This window comes from Anser brachyrhynchus (genome assembly GCF_964034855.1).
Source record: "Anser brachyrhynchus genome assembly, chromosome: 1".
NCBI lineage: Eukaryota > Metazoa > Chordata > Aves > Anseriformes > Anatidae > Anser > Anser brachyrhynchus.
Window position 1 is genome coordinate 129429046 of NC_137694.1, and position 17519 is coordinate 129446564.

The 17519-nt window shown below is 44.5% G+C and overlaps 1 protein-coding gene across 7 annotated transcripts in view; it reads left to right on the plus strand.

Annotated features, from left to right (window-relative positions):
- The window catches only part of SH3KBP1 (SH3 domain containing kinase binding protein 1), a 225213-nt gene extending 222759 nt beyond the window's left edge, over positions 1–2454 (plus strand). For all 7 annotated transcript variants that reach the window (XM_080576410.1, XM_080576411.1, XM_080576412.1 and 4 more), the window contains one exon: positions 1412–2454. In XM_080576410.1, coding sequence (XP_080432536.1) covers positions 1412–1453 — 42 coding nt within the window. In that variant the 3' untranslated portion in view covers positions 1454–2454. The remainder of the gene's footprint in view (positions 1–1411) is intronic.
- Positions 2455–17519: the final 15065 nt, after the last annotated feature.

Genomic DNA, 17519 nt, shown 5'->3' on the forward strand with positions numbered 1-17519 from the left:
TAGGAGCCAGTTACTGCTATCACAGTTTGTGCAGTACCTTAGCTCTAGAAGTTGTCATGTTGATTTAGTGTTTGCCAGGCAGCGTGCTGCCCTACCTGCGTGTGAGGAGCAGAGCTGCACCTTTGACTTTGATCATTGACTCTGCAGCCTCAGTAACTGCTTTTCTGGATTTGGGAGAGTGATGTACTTGATAACTGCTTTTGTATCGATTATGTTTTATATTTTGGTGGTATAGGTCAGCTGTACTTTCTCTCTGTACCAGGGATAGAAAATCGAACTGTAATTTCACTGGGCTGCTCCTGCTCAGTAAAGGGCTTGGGAACATGACAGAGGATGGCAGAACTGTGTAAAGGACTTTATGCATGCAGCCACATAGGCACATGGCTTCTTGTAGTTTACAGTTCAGCTAAAATTGGAATATATGCAGATAAAACTGATGAACATTTTAATAGCAGTCATTGATTTAGTCTAACAGGGCAAACTATTCAGAGGTCTGTATTCCACCTCCAAGGATGGCTTTAAATGTTTACACAGAGCCCTACGTTGATGGTTTTAAAAATATGATCTTACAGCTGAATGCTTTTACTCCTGCTCAGATGTTGCTTATACTGGTTCAGATGCTGGTCGAGATGGCGTAATTAGCTTTAAATGAAGATCAACAACCACAACAACAACAAAGAAGTTCAACAAACAGAAATTGCATTAGTTGATCAGTGCTCTGACAGGCATAAAGCAGCGCAGCTCTCGGTGCATGTATTAAATAAAGAAGAATGCAGTGATGATATGGCCCAGCTGAGCACTGCGGGTGTTTGGGAATGTATCTCACATCCCTGCCTCAGGGTTTGTGGAGGCTGCTGGAAGGGCCAAGTGTGCAGCTGGGGGTGTTGGTAGCTTCAGCCACCTGCTTCTGCCACACCGCCGTACATCCATCGGAGACCTTGGGGTGCCTGGGCATGGGCTTGATGGGTGTAGAGGGCCCCCATCCCCACAGCAAGAGCCATCCCTCTAGGGGAGAGAGGACAGGTTTTGCTCCTCAGCTCAGAGTGGCTCTGTTTACTTGTGCCAGGGGTAAGTGCAGCTGCTGGTGCATGGTCACAGTGCTCATTTGGCGAGTAATTCCTGGCAATGAGCTGCACAGGCTGTGAAAGTTGTAACTGAGAGCTTGAAAGGTCTTACAGCACATGCATATATATATATATACACGAATATATTCCTCTGAGGGGAGGAAGCCATCACTGGTCACCCTGTGCAACATAGAAGGTCACCTCAATTTGTGAAATCTTTGGAAATCAGAGTGGTATAAAACCTGTACTCAGTGCCTGTGGAAAAGATGGAATATGTGCTTTTCTAGCAGCATCAACTCTGTGTCTTAAAGCGTCTAATTTCATCAGAAATACTTTTTTCTTTTCAGATGGAGGTTAACGACATAAAGAAAGCTCTTCAATCAAAGTGAATACTTGATAGATGGAATGTTGCATTATTCTACATGACTGAGACTCAAATTTATGCCCCAGCCAAAATAACTTTGTGCCAAATGATTTAAGAATTGCCTCAACATCCCTTTATTGAAGGATTAGCACAACAGTTTTTGATAGCACAACAAAAATACCAACAGTGAGGAAAAAATCTCCACGCGATGTGGTGCTGTGTGGCACTAGTTGTGACTGAAATTGATCTTCTTGTGCTAAAGGCTCTCTACTTCAAGATCATAGGTGAAATGAAAACTCAGGCAGTTTAGTCCATAGTGGTACTATTTTGATGATATTTTTCCATAAATAAAGTGTATTTCAGATTATCTGTTTACAAGCTTTATGATTTTGATTTTTGGTTTTTAATTGTCTTTTGTCACAGATTTTAAAATGTTTGTACTGCATATAGCCAGGAATGAATGTTAACGTTGGGGCTGGAGGGATTATTTTTGCTTCGAGATACAACAGCCTACTTCTTGTTACGGTCTTAAGTTCTGTTAAATATGCAATTTCATGTCCCCCGACCCCCCTACAATGAACCTTACGTTGTGTACAGTAATGTATTTAGGAGAAGAACACCAACGAAACAGAAATCTGGTCTTTGCAATGATTTGTGCCTTTCTTTGCCACACTCTGACTGGAGCTGGTTGCAAGCCGGGTCTCCGTCACGTAGCTCCCCCAACTCCTGTCACCGGTGTCCGGTAGAGGTCACGCTCGTCGTGTGCAGCTGCTCCGTACGGCCAGGCTGGTGCGAGGCGGCGGGACAGAGCGGCACGGTTGAGAGCAGCTTTGTCATTATCAGCTGTGGCTTTTTAGCTTTCCCGTTTTTGATAGGCATCTCCTTCGGTTTTGAATGTTCATCTCGCTTGATTTTCCGTAGACGATTTCAGCGCCCGCCTCCGTCCCCGATTTTGCACAGAGTGAACAGAATATGCATTATTAAAGCAAAAATAAATAAAAGTAAACTATAAAACATGAATAAAAAGTTGTATTATTTACTGCACAAGGTTCTCTATTGTGTGACATTGTTTCATTTGCTATTTATGTGCTATTGTCTGCTACATTATGTTGTATAAGCTTTCTGCCATTGAGGTATATACAGTGAGACACTTTATAGTCCTGTTTTGCAGCAGGGCTTTCTCTTCCTATTTTTATTGAACCTGGTGCTTGCTTTGTTTCTTCCAGTTTCTATTTTCATCCTTTCAGAACAACTTCTTCATTTTCCTGTTAGCGGTTTCGCGTGTTCCTTACTAGCGGCACAGTATCTCATGCCTTGTCAACAATCTTTGTTGAGTTTTTACAAAGCATTTAAATAATGGATATTTTTGCACAGCATAGCGAGAGTGGGTGAGTGATATTGTTGATACTTCAGAGGGTCAAAAACGACAACAAAACACACAAAGGATCTGTTCGTCATCTCACCGAATACTGGAATTGGCTCCACCCAGGATATCCTGTATCACCGCTAACCATCCTGCCTGCCAGGAACTGGATGAGACGCGGCTTTCGGTTGGCCGGTCACGTTCACACATGGCCGGCAGAGTTCCCGAAACCTTCTTGACATGCACAGATGTGTACAATACACACTCCACTGTACCCAGGTCTTGCTTTGTGGATCTCAAGTGGCAATACTGAACCTCACGATTGGGATAATTTCCTCTACAATCACATGTGGTTCTCTTGTAGCTGCGGTGTCCGAGACTGAAAGATCTGATGATGAAACTTGAGGATGTTTCCAAAAGTCCCAATACATTCCTCAGTGTTCTTAAAGAGAAACACTAATAAAATATTTTATCACTGAAATGCTCTTATTTAACAATCCTAAATAACTACATTAAGATATTTTTTATACAAAGAATGATAGTCCCGTCACAGCTTTCCAGCAATAAAGGTTTCTAGATTACTTCCATATCTTTTGTGAGGTTGGTGGCAGAGAGTAGAAGAGGAGGAAATAAGGATAACAAATAAGAATTCTGTTTGGGTTTGTAATGTTATATTTGCAATGTGTATCCATAAATAAATACTTCTGGCTTCCTAGCTGCATCCCTGGAAGAAAGTAAACTATTGTATCTGTGGTAAATAAAGTATTAATTCATGAGCTGTACTTCAGAAACACAAGGGACGTCTCAGAAATGCTCCATTTTTTTGCAAATGAAAGTCTGAATTTGGCATGGAGTTTCCTGATAGCAGATTACATCATTTTTTTCCCTCCTGTTGATGATAACTTGAGATGATAACTTGCCATTTTATAAATGCAAGTTACAAGTCCAACCTATCAAGCTCTGTAAATGAGGATTAAATAAGATTTTGTGAAAATGCTTTGTTTTGAAAGTTTATTATTCTAGGAGAAGAGAGTTCATAGAAACACAAGTTTTTCTTCTTGCTGCATTTCATTATAATAATAGAAGGTATTTTACATAGCATGTGGATTTTTCCCTTTTTAAAGAGGATCAATTATGCATTGAACCTGTGGTTAAGAACTGCTGCTTTTAAAAATGTTTGGTTTTATATTTAAAGAAAAACGGAAAATGCTGGTGAGCTGCAAAGTGCTTTTGATGTGAAAATGATTAAATATTGCTGTTTGAAGAGTTGTGTAAAATGATTTTTTGTTAATAGCACACAGTGGTCTTGCAGTAGACTTCGGTTTACATGTAGAAATCCATGTAGGTATGAAACATCAGGGCCATGCATTTGCATGATAATAGTTAAATTCTTGATTTGGAAATTTGTAAGATTATTAAGAAAAGAGTTTTATGTTCTTTTTGTAATGTTATTTTTTTAACTCTAAAAGGAATCAGCATTGCTTAATGTGGGATCATAGCACTTAGTGCTTGGTTTTCCATGGGAATGTGATGGTAAACATTCGAGATGTTCCTTTTATTAATTATATTTCATCTTCTGTTTGTATTTTTCTTATTAACAGTCCATTCATAAATGAGCCAAAGGGTTAGGCGAACAGGTCAAAGGATTAAATATAATTACATGCAACGTACTCTTGGTTTTAGGCATATGACAGCCAGCTGCTCAGTACATTTCGTGAGCCTCTTTCTGTCCGGCTGCTGAGAGGAGCAGCGCAGCCTGGGACCACCAGGGCTGACATTTTCACGTGTGCCCTCACTGTCCTGTGGCGCTGGCCCAAGGCGGGTGCAGGCCCCTCTCTCCCCCTTGGCCCCAGCCCAGCCCTTGTGTGCAGCGCCCCAGGCCAGGCCTCCCTGCAGGCACAAAAACACGTTTGCCTGCTGCGGGGCTCGCGTGGTGCGAAAACGTCTCGTGTTCCTGCGAACTCCTCGGCTGTGTCGCGCTGCAGTCATCGCTGCGCTGACAGCTCTCGCCGCGTTAGCCTCGGTTAGGGGTGCAAGAGGCAGGCAGGAGGATGGTTTAAAAGTAGGAGCAAAACAATCGCTCTGCCGCTTCTGGGCCATGCAGGGGTGGCTGCGGTGCTGGGCCCAGGCGGCTCTCCTTCAGCAAGCAGAGGGAGCGTCCTCCCAGCACCGGCTTCAGCTCAGAGTGGTCCTGACATGAAAAAGAGCAATTCGGGGTGGATCTGAACCCCCTATACCACACACCGGGTGGTTGTCTCCATGGTTATTAATACCCTTGAGCCAGAAATTAGATTTCGCTTGGCACCTTTGGCCTCAGCTGATTTTTGAGCTGTCCTAGGAATTAGCAGCTAATTGCGTATGCCCCGGCCCATTCATCCCGCTTCCTGCAGCTGCTTCCCTCTCTCTGCCCTCCGTTTTGGAGATCAGCCAGCTTCCTTAGGTAGCGAGCCCTGACGGTACCGGGATGCCAGCGCTTCCCAGCCTGGAACAGAGCAGCTGAGGAAACAAAAGGCACTTTTCTAAATTTCCCCAGGCGCCGTGTGAGTGCGGCCAGCGGCTGAACAGGGCTTGGTGCCACCAGCTGGGTGCTGGATGAGCCCACGCGGGGCAGGCCACAGCTCCTGGCCTCCCTCCCCTCCACGGCCTGCAAGACAAAAAGTCCAACTCAGGTACTGAAGGTTATCGGGCGCACGCAACGCAGTGCTGGTTGGTTTTACCTCTCCGTGTTAAAAGGATTTCCAGCCCTGCGCAGGCACGAACTTTGGCATGTAGCTAGCATAAGCTGCTGGGAGCCGGAGGAACAGATGCTTGAGGGACTTTCTTGGTGCCATGGAAATAGCTAAACTAACAAAATGTTAGTGCTCTTGAGCACATAAAAGAAAGCATTAGAAATTTAATCCTATTTCTAAATGTGCTATTACTGTAGGATGCAAATTTTAAGATATAAATTAATTTGTTGAAACTGCTACCTCACAAACTGAGGTGCTATCTCAATGTATTTTAGGAAGTTAATCAACTGTAGATGTAGACAAATCCCCAGAACCAAATCCTCTACCGTGAGAATAACTGTTCTGACACATTGCAAAAACCTTGGGGGGCAGGGCTCGGCCGCTCTGTCGGCCCCTCAGATAAGGTAAGTGTGTTCAGAGCTCTCTTATCTTCCTTTATTTGTAGGAAAGCAGCTGGGGAAGGTAGCTGATAGTCACAGGAAAACATAATTGGCTTTTATCAATATGATCTTAGACATTGTAATAGGCTATTTCAGAGGAGAAAACTTGAAAATTACAGCAGCAACAAAGCAAGTAAGATAAAAACGACCGAATTTCACAACCATTTTTGAATATCAGAACATTAAAGAAGTGTCTGCTTTCAAAACTTTCTCTGGTAATGCCCTCTCTCTTCACTGCGCTCAGACCCTGCGTTTCCATTTGCTGTGGGAGATCATTTTCCTCAGTACAAGCCAGTCTCTGCCTGCTTCATCCCAGAGAGGGAAAGGCGAACGCGCTCACTTGGAAGGACCCATCAGATGCTCTTCGTCTCCTCAGATTGCAGCATGGGAACAAAGTTTGGGATTTTGGCAGAGCACTTCTTGGGCTCTTCTTAGAGGAAGTACAAATGAGGCTGGGCAGCCGTTGCTGCTGCAGGATGATCCATCGCTTGGGTTTACCCCTTCTGGGGATGCTTTTCTGTGTGAAGGGCACAACGACAGCAGAAAAGCGCAGGAGATAGCACCATTCACACAGTCTCTACCATGCTCTTCCTCCCACCACAAAGCACCAAAAAGCAGAGCAACAGGTGAGAAAGGGTAAGTAGAAAAGTACGCGCACCTGCGTGGAAATTGCTGCTGCTAGATAATATGGCTACTTGGGATTGAAAGAGCCAAATTTACCAAGCCCTGCTGGAAGCGCAGATGCAGCCATTTAGCAAATAAAAGCACAAGGCACAGGAAACATGACATACATTTTGAGACCCCAGCAAAAACAGCGTTGGCTGGAGACAGCCAGTTCGTTAATGGATGGCAAATCTCTCGCCGGGGCTTCAGGATGTTTGTGCTGTGATTATGCAGCTGGGCTTGGCGCGTGTCACTGAGCTCAGGGGAATGGAAAATTTCTCATGCTCTGACACGAAGCACCTGTTTACCTCAGAAACACGGCTCAGTAACCTGTGGTGGGGGAGCTCCAGCAAGAGAAGGACGTCACCCTACTGCAATGGCTAAGAGCTTCAATATTGGACTTCAATATTAATCTTCAATATTAATCTGGATATGTTAAAGTCAACATTGTTGACTCAGACTAAGTGCTGACCCACGGCTCCCAAACGTCACCAGTGCAGCAGGTACCCGTCACCAATGCCCCAGCTGGAGCAGAGCCTCTTTCCAGCTGGGTGCAAGTCTGGGGCAAGCCCATATTCTCCCACTGACATTACCACTCTGTTCCCAGGACCCCTCACTCAGGCCCCATGCTTCCTCAGCCTATTTCCACCTAAATATAAAGGGCAGCAATCTCAGCCTGCAAACCTCCTGTTGTCTTGAATCGGATGCCTTCCTTGTTCAGAAACACACGTCCTAGCACTCCTGAGAAGCACAGGAGGGGAGCTGCCCACTGAAGGCTGTGTCCCACCACCTCAGCCCCTGTGACGGTGCTGTGCTGATGCTGCAGCTCTGGTGAGATGGTTGCCTTCTGCAGGCTCTGGCTGGTGTCTCCTTGCAGGCAGGACTGGCTGTTGCTGTGCCTCTGTTAAACAGAAATCAAATGGGATGCTCCACATGTTGTTTTCGTGCTGCAGTGGTGTGTGCATGCTGTATGGAAACCTGTGGCTGGTTGATCGTCTCATGTGGAGGGGCTAAGAAAGGGTATCTGAAGTTTGTCCTACACACGTACATGCCAGAGAAATAGCATTATATTTTACTTTGTTGCTGTGTGAATAACTAGGAACACTATAGAGCAATACTGAAACCATTCAGTTTTCCAACTGGACTTAAACTTTGAGAGAAAACAATGCAGTCAGGCAACAAAAAATATTACCTTGTACCCCTGCTTCTGGAAATCTTACTGCTATCACAAGCTAAACGCTCATTTCTTCAAAATATCAGCCATTATTTTGCATTTCCCAAATGAGGAAAGAGGTAGATCATTCTATTACAAAAGTATTAGCAAAACATGGATCTGTCCCTGTGAAAAGGTCAGGAATGTTCTGTGCTTCTTGGGTGTCTTGAATCTGAACAGGAAGCGAGTTATTATTTAACTTGGTATTGTGACCCTTTCCACTGCAGAGCGCAGGAAGAAACTCTCTGCTACTTTGATAGAAATGTGATTCGACACAGTGATGGGCTGAAGGTCTCACTCTTACAGCATGATAAAACTTTCCTGGGATGATTCCTATCATTCTGGCAGAGAGAGGTCTGAAAAAGACGTGCATTTGAGCGACAGCGTGTCTGGCCATAAAGTTTTCAAACCGTACAAGATTGACATGCTGCTTAGCAGTGGCTTTAATAGCCTCGAGCATGTGACACTCTTCTGGCAAAGACTAAGTGTAATGCAAGTTGACAAAGCAGAGAGGACAAAGTGTTTGGCATCACAAATTGTTTTGCTCTGTAACCAGGAGCAGCTGTAGACCGGTGCCCAGTAAGTCAGATGCACATTCAGGTCTCATCATTAAAAGCACAGAGAACTGCACATAGCCAAATCCCAATACTAAAACCAGACCCAATGCTAATAAGTTCACACTTTTACCAAGCAAAGTCATCGCGTAAGCAGAGAAAATAGTTGCCAGAGCTTTTGAGAAAGGCTAAGGTTACTTTCCCTCTCACTAGGTGTCTTAGCTGTGCTCCCAGCTGCTATTGCCTGCTGCTTCCAAGACTTTTCACACTGCAAGTTCACGAATATGAGTTACTTATTGACTAAAAAATACCCCATTTTAAACATTGGTAGACTTCTTCTTCATATATCATGTATCATCTAATAAATGTTGCAAATGTGGATGCAATTTAAAGATTCTCATTGCATTTGTACTAAATTTACTCATCCGCCTAAACGTAAGAAGTTTTCATTAGTACCTATTACAAAAATGAGTATCAACATAACAAATGATGTTTTTTTATTTGTCACTTCAAAGCAATTCTTGCCTCTTCGGGATTCCTTTACATTTCGCAGTCCCACCTGGTAATACCAGAACTATTGTGATTACGGATCTTTAAAATGTTTCAAAGAAGCATGACAGCTTTGCTTTGGCTAAGCTTGCAAGTCTTATTTGTCCTTGTGTATATGGCATCCAGAGAAATGTAAAAATAGCATTAACATGAATACAAATGAGCCACATATTCTAGATGTCTTCATCATGTGCATAAACGCATTCCCTGCCACAGTCACAATTTTGCTGGGCTTTTGTTAATTAGTAGACAGAACAGGCCTGTTTAGCTGGAATAAAAGTGAGTGCTCTGGTGGCTTTTGTCGAGAATATCCCTTCAGTGAGAAATAACTTGAGAGAAGCTACAAGTGAGAATCTCGTCTTAAAACTGTCCATAAGAATAACTGTGAAGAAAACACTGAGCCGTCATGATACGTGAAGAAGTCAGGAATAATTTGATCAAGCTGAAGACAGAAAAAATAATCAGACCAAATAAGAATATGTAATCGTCTGTGAGTGCAAACATTTTAAACCAGGCCTCTTGAAGTTAGACTTCTTATTCCTTGGGGAAATGTACACTTCTCACCCCCAGGATCTGCTTGGTTGGAGAGAGACCTAACACAAGGAGCAATCTGTTAGGTCTAGGATTGCAAAAGAGAAAATATTTGTCATGTCAAAAGGCTGTATGAGTGAAGATATCTAGGGCTGACGTTGTGTTAATATTTATTACTGGAACAGTGGACATGGGGCTGGTTTGTTTTTCTCCCATCTGAAGCACAAACAAGAAGTTACGTGAAACATGTTGAAAACTGCTGATAAGTGGTTTTCTCTCTGACTAACTGATCACAGACCGTGGTTTGGAGAAGCTCGGTTAACCTCTGGCTCTCAGCTGGCCATTTGCTTCTCGCTTTCTGAACTGACTGGGGAAGGCTGGGGACCTGGTACTTCAACCAAATCAAAGCTTTTACCAGACATTATAAGTGCCCACGTCTAGCTCTTGTGGAATTGATCTGCTCTAGCTATCTGACAGAGAGAAATAATGTAAATAATGTTAACTATCAGCCACGTAGAAAGCGTGAGCTTTCCGTTCTGATGGAGATTCAGGAAAGGCATATTTTTATTTTGTTTTGTTTTTTATCCTCATATTTACTATTGTATTTACTGGATTTTTATTTTTATTTCAAACACACACAGTCATCTATAAGCAAAATTCTGGCTTCATGGATGCTGTTGAGAAGACCTGCACCATTTCAAAGGTGGAAAGTGTTCACTGCTAGTCTGCACTCCTTAATCGTTCAAGCTCTCGAAGCCTTGCCCTAAAACTAGTTAAGTTAGAAGTTAATCAAGTTAGTTAAGTTAAACAAGAACTTGTTATTAGAGTGCCTGATGTGCTGAAAACGATAGGAGATGAAGAATATGGAATCAAAGTGAGTTTTGAAATTGATTACATTTTGCTCTGTATTGTGTGCAGAAAACGTATGTATACATTTAATATTTTTAGGCTGGGTGGAAAGGAAAGAAGAGAAGGCCACCCTTTGGCTAACTTTGGGTTTCATACAAGATGTCACTGTCCTTTGTTCGCAAGGGGCAGTGATGAGCAGATGCTGGGTGCCCTATGCTACCCCATGCGAAAGAGCAGATCGGAGCAGAAAGCTGCATTTCTGAACCAGCACTTGTTTTCTTTGCCCTCTTCCTCTGTCAGCAGGCCAAATGAGCACGTGCAGTCTCATGCCCTCCAGTGAAAGAAAATGAAAAGGAATCCCTGAGATCTCTGGATCTGGTTCCAACGCTGATTCAGTGGCTGTGAGGGGTTTTGACTTCATGCCATCCTTGGAAAGCAGATGTGCCTACAAGTTGATATTTAAAGATTGTAGCATTTGTAGGCCTTTTCATTAAGTTTCCCCTCAAGGCTCATCCATGTTGTTCAGCTGTCATTGTACAGACACAGTATTTTGAATCTGACTTTTGGAACAAAACCACACTTTGCTAGACTTCTTAGAGAGAATTTGCAGCATTTTATTTAAACTCTGGCAAAGCTGCTACATAAAGACCTTAAAAAAGAAAACCCCTCTTATCTGAATCCATACTTAAAAATAAAATCTAACGTTCTTGTTCAGTAAAGACATATTGACTATTTTCCTCTTCATCCACACAAAAGCAGCATCTGTATGGTTACTTGCATACCTACTCACTGTAAATGAAAGTAAGCGGGGTGGCACGCTAGCAGCAGTAACGCCAAGAAGTTCATTAACAAGGTGTTAATGAGGGACGTGTGGTGTGGCTGAGGAGGAACCTGCGTGCAGTGGTCAGTGTCAAGGGCACGTGGAGGGACTCCGGGGCACCTCCACACCCAGCGTGACTGCACCAGGGCTGCTGTGCTGGTGGGCAGTCCTCAGGAAACGCTGCCAAGAAAGGGGCAGCCGGGTTTGCACATTGGAAGAACTCAGATCTGCAGAAGGTGGGTTCAAGAATGGTGTTTGTTTACTTCTTAGTTTTGCTTTGTATTGTTTTGTGTGTGTTTGCTGCCTCTGTGAACTGCAGAGAACATGTTGCTTCTGGTGGCTGAGAGATAATTTATATTCTGCACTAAGTGGGTTTGATAGATACAAAGCTCTGCTTGAGAAAATTATGGCATTGTCATTACATTACTGTATAAGAGCAGGTGTTGACTTGAGTTTGCTAGATTTTGTTAGGACAGGTTCTCTGCAAAGACAAAATGTCATGGAAAGGTGTGCAAAAGCTGAATGTTTGCATCTGGCCCTCGGCTTTGAATAGGCAATTCTGGAGGCAGGGGCTCTTTTCACAACCCCTTTGCTGGACCACATTTCCAAAAGAAGAAAAAGTGTTGCATGAATTATCCTTTTTTCCTCTAAATTTAACTTCTTAATTGCACAGAAACATTACAACTCCCCCAAAATCTGAGTCTCCCATTTGTTCTCTCTCAGATGACTTGCAAGACTTGAAAATACTGTTATTTGGTGGAAATGTCAGGCCCACCTGACACACTCAGATGCAGTATACAAAATGAATCTTCTTCCTTTAAAAATACTCCTTGCTTCTAGCTTTAAATGAACTCAACAAATGGTACCAGGTTAAAAAAATGGAGTTTCAGATTGTGGCAGCTAGTTAGGAAAAAATGCCAGAGGGATAGTGAGGATCCTATTTGGAAGAAGAGTGAATATAATCAAGAAAGGAGAAAAATACTTGTTTCAAAATCACACAAAGTATCCATGAAGAGAGGCTGTCTCTGTTCCAAGACAAAGAGACAGACCTCTCAGCAACCAATTTAAAATGGTACCAAGTGTTAAAGACTGTGAAATGAAACCCAAAGACACTTCTTACATCTACAACATACAAGGTTCTGGTAATCTCTAGAAGGCAGGAAAGGCTTATTTATTTTGCCTCAGGGGCATCCCGCTAAGCAATTCCAGCCCACATATTTGTTCTAAATTAACACTTCAACAATTTTCAAGATGAGAGAAAGCACCACGCCATGCCTCCGTTATTCCGAACCCATTAAGCTGCAATTTGTTTTTGCATGTTAGCTGTTGAAAGCCTAAGAACATTCTTAAGTAAGATAAATGCTTTCCTTTGTAAATAATCCCTTAACTTTCACAATATTGCATTTTTCATTTCAGTACCGGCTCTTCAGACAGACTTTCTTATAATGCAAAAAGCACAAAGTAGGATTTGTACTGGGGAGGATCCTTTGTGAGTGTGCTCCTGCTATTTGTCAGTTGAAGGCTGCCATGTGCACATCGAGTTTCTGCTAAATGTTGATTTAGATTTTTCTCCTAATTTTTTCCTTGCTGGAACAAGGCTAATAGAATTAGAGTTGCCATATACAAAGGCTTTTTCAGGCCTAAAGAGGAAAATTGCCAGCAAACAGAGGGATCTCTAGGGGTCAAAGTATGTAATTCCCCCAAAATTTCACGTATTAGTGTTTTTGTTAAAAAACAACACAGGCACCCCCAACCTGCGGACTAAATTCAGCAGCTTACTTGTTCCAAACTCTCCAAAATCAGAAACAAGTTTGTCTCTTAAATGGTTTCTCCACATTCTCCCTAAAGCCCTTATGAGCCCCTTTGTGCAGCGCTATGTTGTCCTCGTGTCGCAGAGTCTCTCAGAAGAGCTGGCCTCTGAAGCTCTTATGGTCACCAAGCTAAGGTGCCAGACACCTACAGAAGAAAATACTCTGCTGTATGTTGCTTGTATTGCATTACAGCATGTGGTAAAAATATTAACCTCAGGTAGCCGTAAGGAGCCACGCTGCAGTAGACGGTAAAGATGCCATTCACCTGAAACCTGTTCTATACCAGTGAGTAAAAATGAGATGGAAAAGGCATTTGAGCCAGGTTTACTACTTCCAATACAAATTCATTTGAGGCCTGAAGTATTCCATGGTTCCTCTTCTCACTGTTAGGCCATGATTTTGGTGTGGGTACTAGTGCCCTTTTGGCAGCTGGATACCAAGCCGAGGTGCAAGGTGATCCACGCAGAGCTTACCTTTTTTTCAGTTTCTCTTGCTGCCTAAATCAGCAACTCTCCCAGCAGCAGGGCCAGCGGCTGAGGCTGCTGCCGTTGCTTTGGCTAATCAGAAAAACATGCTAGTGAATGGGACTCTCACAAGTCATCCTATTCTTACAAAGGAGCCAGGAGTTGCCACAGAGTTTCCAGAAGCCTGTTTTGCCAGGATGGTAGGAGGTTTTAAGGAAGACAGAAAGGCATTGTCAATCAAACTTATGACACAGTTTATCTATAGCCAACAGAGTCTTTTAAACGGTAACAGAAAGAAAAAAAAGAAGTATTGGATGACACAGCAAGCTGAGGGAAGAAAACTCTCCACAGAGGACCTAAGACCCTTATTGCTCTCTACAGCTACCTGAAAGGAAGGTGTGGGGAGCTGGGGGTCAGCCTCTTCTAGCAGGTAACTAGTGATAGGACTAGAGGGAATGGCCTCAAGTTGTGCCAGGGGAGATTTAGGTTGGAAATTAGGAGACATTTCTTCTCAGAAAGACTAGTCAGACATTGGGTAGGCTGCACCACAGTGTTCAATCATAAATAATGCCATAGACTTCCTATGTGAACTAAGAAGTCGTTTAGTCACCCTGGGAGAATTCAGTCTAAGGCCTACCTAAAGTTAAGTCATCAGAAGTATAGTTGAATTCTAGCCAGTGATGCAGACAAACTACTTTTCAACACTGCCTTAGTATGTGGGTCTCTAAAGTGAATAGATATGTTTGTCCTTGACGTGTATTTCTGCTTAGAGAGAAGGGAAGGAATTAAAGCCAAGCTGATGGAATAGAGGACAGGAGAAATGAGAAAGTCTGCTCTGTGGGCTTGTGTGGCTGCATTTACATTAATGTTTCAGGTTAGATTAAGAGAAGTCTTTTAAAAAGTGATCCTCCCTGCTGTCCTCACAGACTCCGCTGTGGTTCACATCACAGAGCAGCTGCAGCTGCAGTTCACAAGCTCAGTTCCTTACAGATGAATCTAAACTGAAAGATGTGTTTTAAGATTACATCAGTTTTTCTCCAGTCACTAATTGGCATGGGATCTGTGGGACTCAACCTCATCTGAAGGAAAGTCCTCCAAAATGCAAGTAGTGTGAACAATGGATCATCTGCATGAACATTTTCACTCTGTAGATACATTCCTATTATGTCACAGGTATTCCGAATGTACATAGCCTGTGTGACCTTGAGTCACAAAGCTAGCCCTAGCCTTATCTAGCAAGGAATTAGCTATCCTTATTACCATTTTTGGAGGCAAGAATATTTTGTACTTCTGGAGATCAAATTCTCAAAGACTTCTTAAATTAATTCTTCAAAATAAGTCTTTAAGACTGGTGATACCTGCCTTCATGTTCATGTATTTTATAGAATAACAGTAAAACGTTAGAAGCCCATTTAAGACATCTTCCTGTACTTAAGAGAGAGCTTTAAAGCATCTTAAGCAATTCATGTGTTTTGCAGTGACTCTTCAGCAATAATAAATTTTGATCATGATGGAAATTAAATAATCTCAGTATGGCAGGCTGGAGAAATGAGCTGACAGGAACATCGTGCAGTTCCACAAAAGCAAGTGCTGAGACCTGTACCTGGAGAGGAGAAATCTCGTGTACTAGTAGATGCTGGAAGCCAGATGGCTGGAAGTGATGTTTCCAGGAAAGGTACTGGGGATCCTGGTAGACCCCGTCCCTGGGGTTGTTCAAGGCAAGGTTGGACGTGGTGCTTAGGGACATAGTTTAGTGGGTGACATTGGCGGTAGGGGGATGGTTGGACCAGATGATCTTGGAGGTCTTTTCCAACCTTAATGATTCTGTGATTCTGTGTTACACTCATGAGAGGCTAGAGCCTGAGCTGGAAAACGTCATGTGGAACATGTGGAACAAGGTAGATAAGGCTGCAATTTGCAAGGTCCTGCAGTTTTGCCTCCTAACCTAACCCATAACAGTGGCCTAAAAGAAAGCTGGAGAGGGACTCCATCAGGGAGTGTAGCAATGGAACAAGGAATAATGGCTTTGAACAAATGGAGGAGAGCTTTAGATTAGATGTGATGTGAGGAAGAAATTGTTCACTCAGAGCACAAAACGCACATGGGAATTAGGGCTGAAGATGTACCTTGCTTCTGTTCTTTTCCATAAATTAATTTTAATTACCTAAAAACCAGTGTTAACAATAAATCCAGGGCACAGGATGGGAGGTGGAGGGCAGTCCCTGTGGCCGAGGGGCAGCCCTTCTCTCTGGCAAGCCAAATGGCCCGGGGGAGACAGCCCCAGAAAAGGGGCCCTCAGCCCCCCAACCCTCCTCCTTCTTCCACGTGAGGGCATCTTCCAGGCCGCCCCCAACACAGCTGCCTTTGGCCACACATGGGCCACTCCATCACAGAGGCTTGCTGAGGTCACAGTGGCCACCACTGCTGCGCCTTTGCTGCAGGCCCTATAAAACAGGACCCCTGCGGCTGGCCCACCACTCGCTGAGCTTCTAGGCCCTCTGACAGCCAACGTGTGTGGCAGGAAGGAGAGCCGAAGCAGCAAGGCGAGCGGCAGGCCTCCTCGGTGTGAGGACAGCGATGCAGTCCAAGGAAGCACCGAGAAGGAATCCACCCAACAAGAAGGAGACGTGTCAAGGGCAGAGGGATAGCGCCTGTGGCACAAAAGACACCAATGCCCAAGGGACCTCTGGTGCACAGCCCACAGACACTTACAGGCGGTACCACTGGCACCGCAACGACGCAGGGAACAGGCCGCCCCCTCAGCCATACAGCGACAGGGGGCCTGGGCCTTGCCAGTGGCGCAACGGTGGCGTGGGGCGAAGGCAGGAGCGTCAGCCGGACAGCCGCGGGGAGGAGAGGAGTGCCTATCGTCCAGAATGCAGTGTGGGACCCTGCCATGGCCGTAAACCATACGGCAGCGTCGAACCCATGCATGAAAATCAACCGGAGAGTGGCATGGGAACTCGGCGTGGGACTGGGCGACCCCCTGGTTCAGCACCCTGGCCTGAAAACATTCCAGATGGAAGGCATCCCCTTTGGGCTGTCCAAGGCAAGGACTGGCTTATCCTTCTGCCAAACACCGTGGAGCCCATGGAGATGGATGCACCAAAGGATGTGGAGGAACCAATGGAATTGGATCCACCTCGGCCAGACCAGACCCGCGACTACCCCGGCATGCCTCTGCTCCCTGCCATCAGAGCGCACCAACAGCGCCGTAGGAGTGCCCGGTGAGCTCCCTACTCGTCGCGCAGGCTCCATCCCCAGCATTAGCTTGGAGCCGCCAAACACCACAGACATCCTGCATGGTCACCTGCAGGATGTCCTGGCAATAAAGAACTGTGTTGCCAGTTCTCAGGGGTTGTGTGAGTGCTTCTTTCCCATCCCCCAGCCCTTGTGCGAGAGGCAGCATCCCTTCTGCACAGAGCCTCGAGGAAGAGCACAAGAGAGGACCCAGCTTCCTTCAGGCTGCTGCGCTGGGGTGACAGGAGGAGTCCCTGAGGGCCACCATGCGCCTTTAACATTTGTGAAAATAGACCAAGGGGTGAAAATAGTAGTGTGTAAGCAATTATGGGTGGCTAATTTCTTATCTTAGGAGTGAGTTTCTATATCTGAGTAATTGGTAACGACAGACATGGAGAAGGCTGAGGTACTCGGCAACTGCTTTGCCTCCATCTGCACTGGTGGACGGGCTTCCCAAGTCTTTCATTTCCCTGAACCCATAGATGGAGGCTGGGGGATCAAAGTCCCACCCACTGTAAGTGAAGAGCAGGTTCAAGACCACCTGAAGAATCTAAACAGGTACAAGTCTATGGGACCCGATGACATGAATCCCAGGGTCCGGAGGGAGCTGGCTGATGGGGTTGCCAAGCCTCTCTCCATCATAGTTGAAAAGTCCTGGCATTCAGGCAATGTCCCTGGTGAGTGGAAAAATGGAAACGTCATGCCCCTACTCTTCAACAATTAAAACAAAGTTGAACAAAGAGCACTACTTGTCAACAACTAAAACAATTAGGGGACATTTCTTCTCAGAAACATTGGTCAGGCATTGGAACGTGTTTCCCAGGGAAGTGGTCGAGTCACTGTTCCTGGGGTTGTTCAAGGAAAG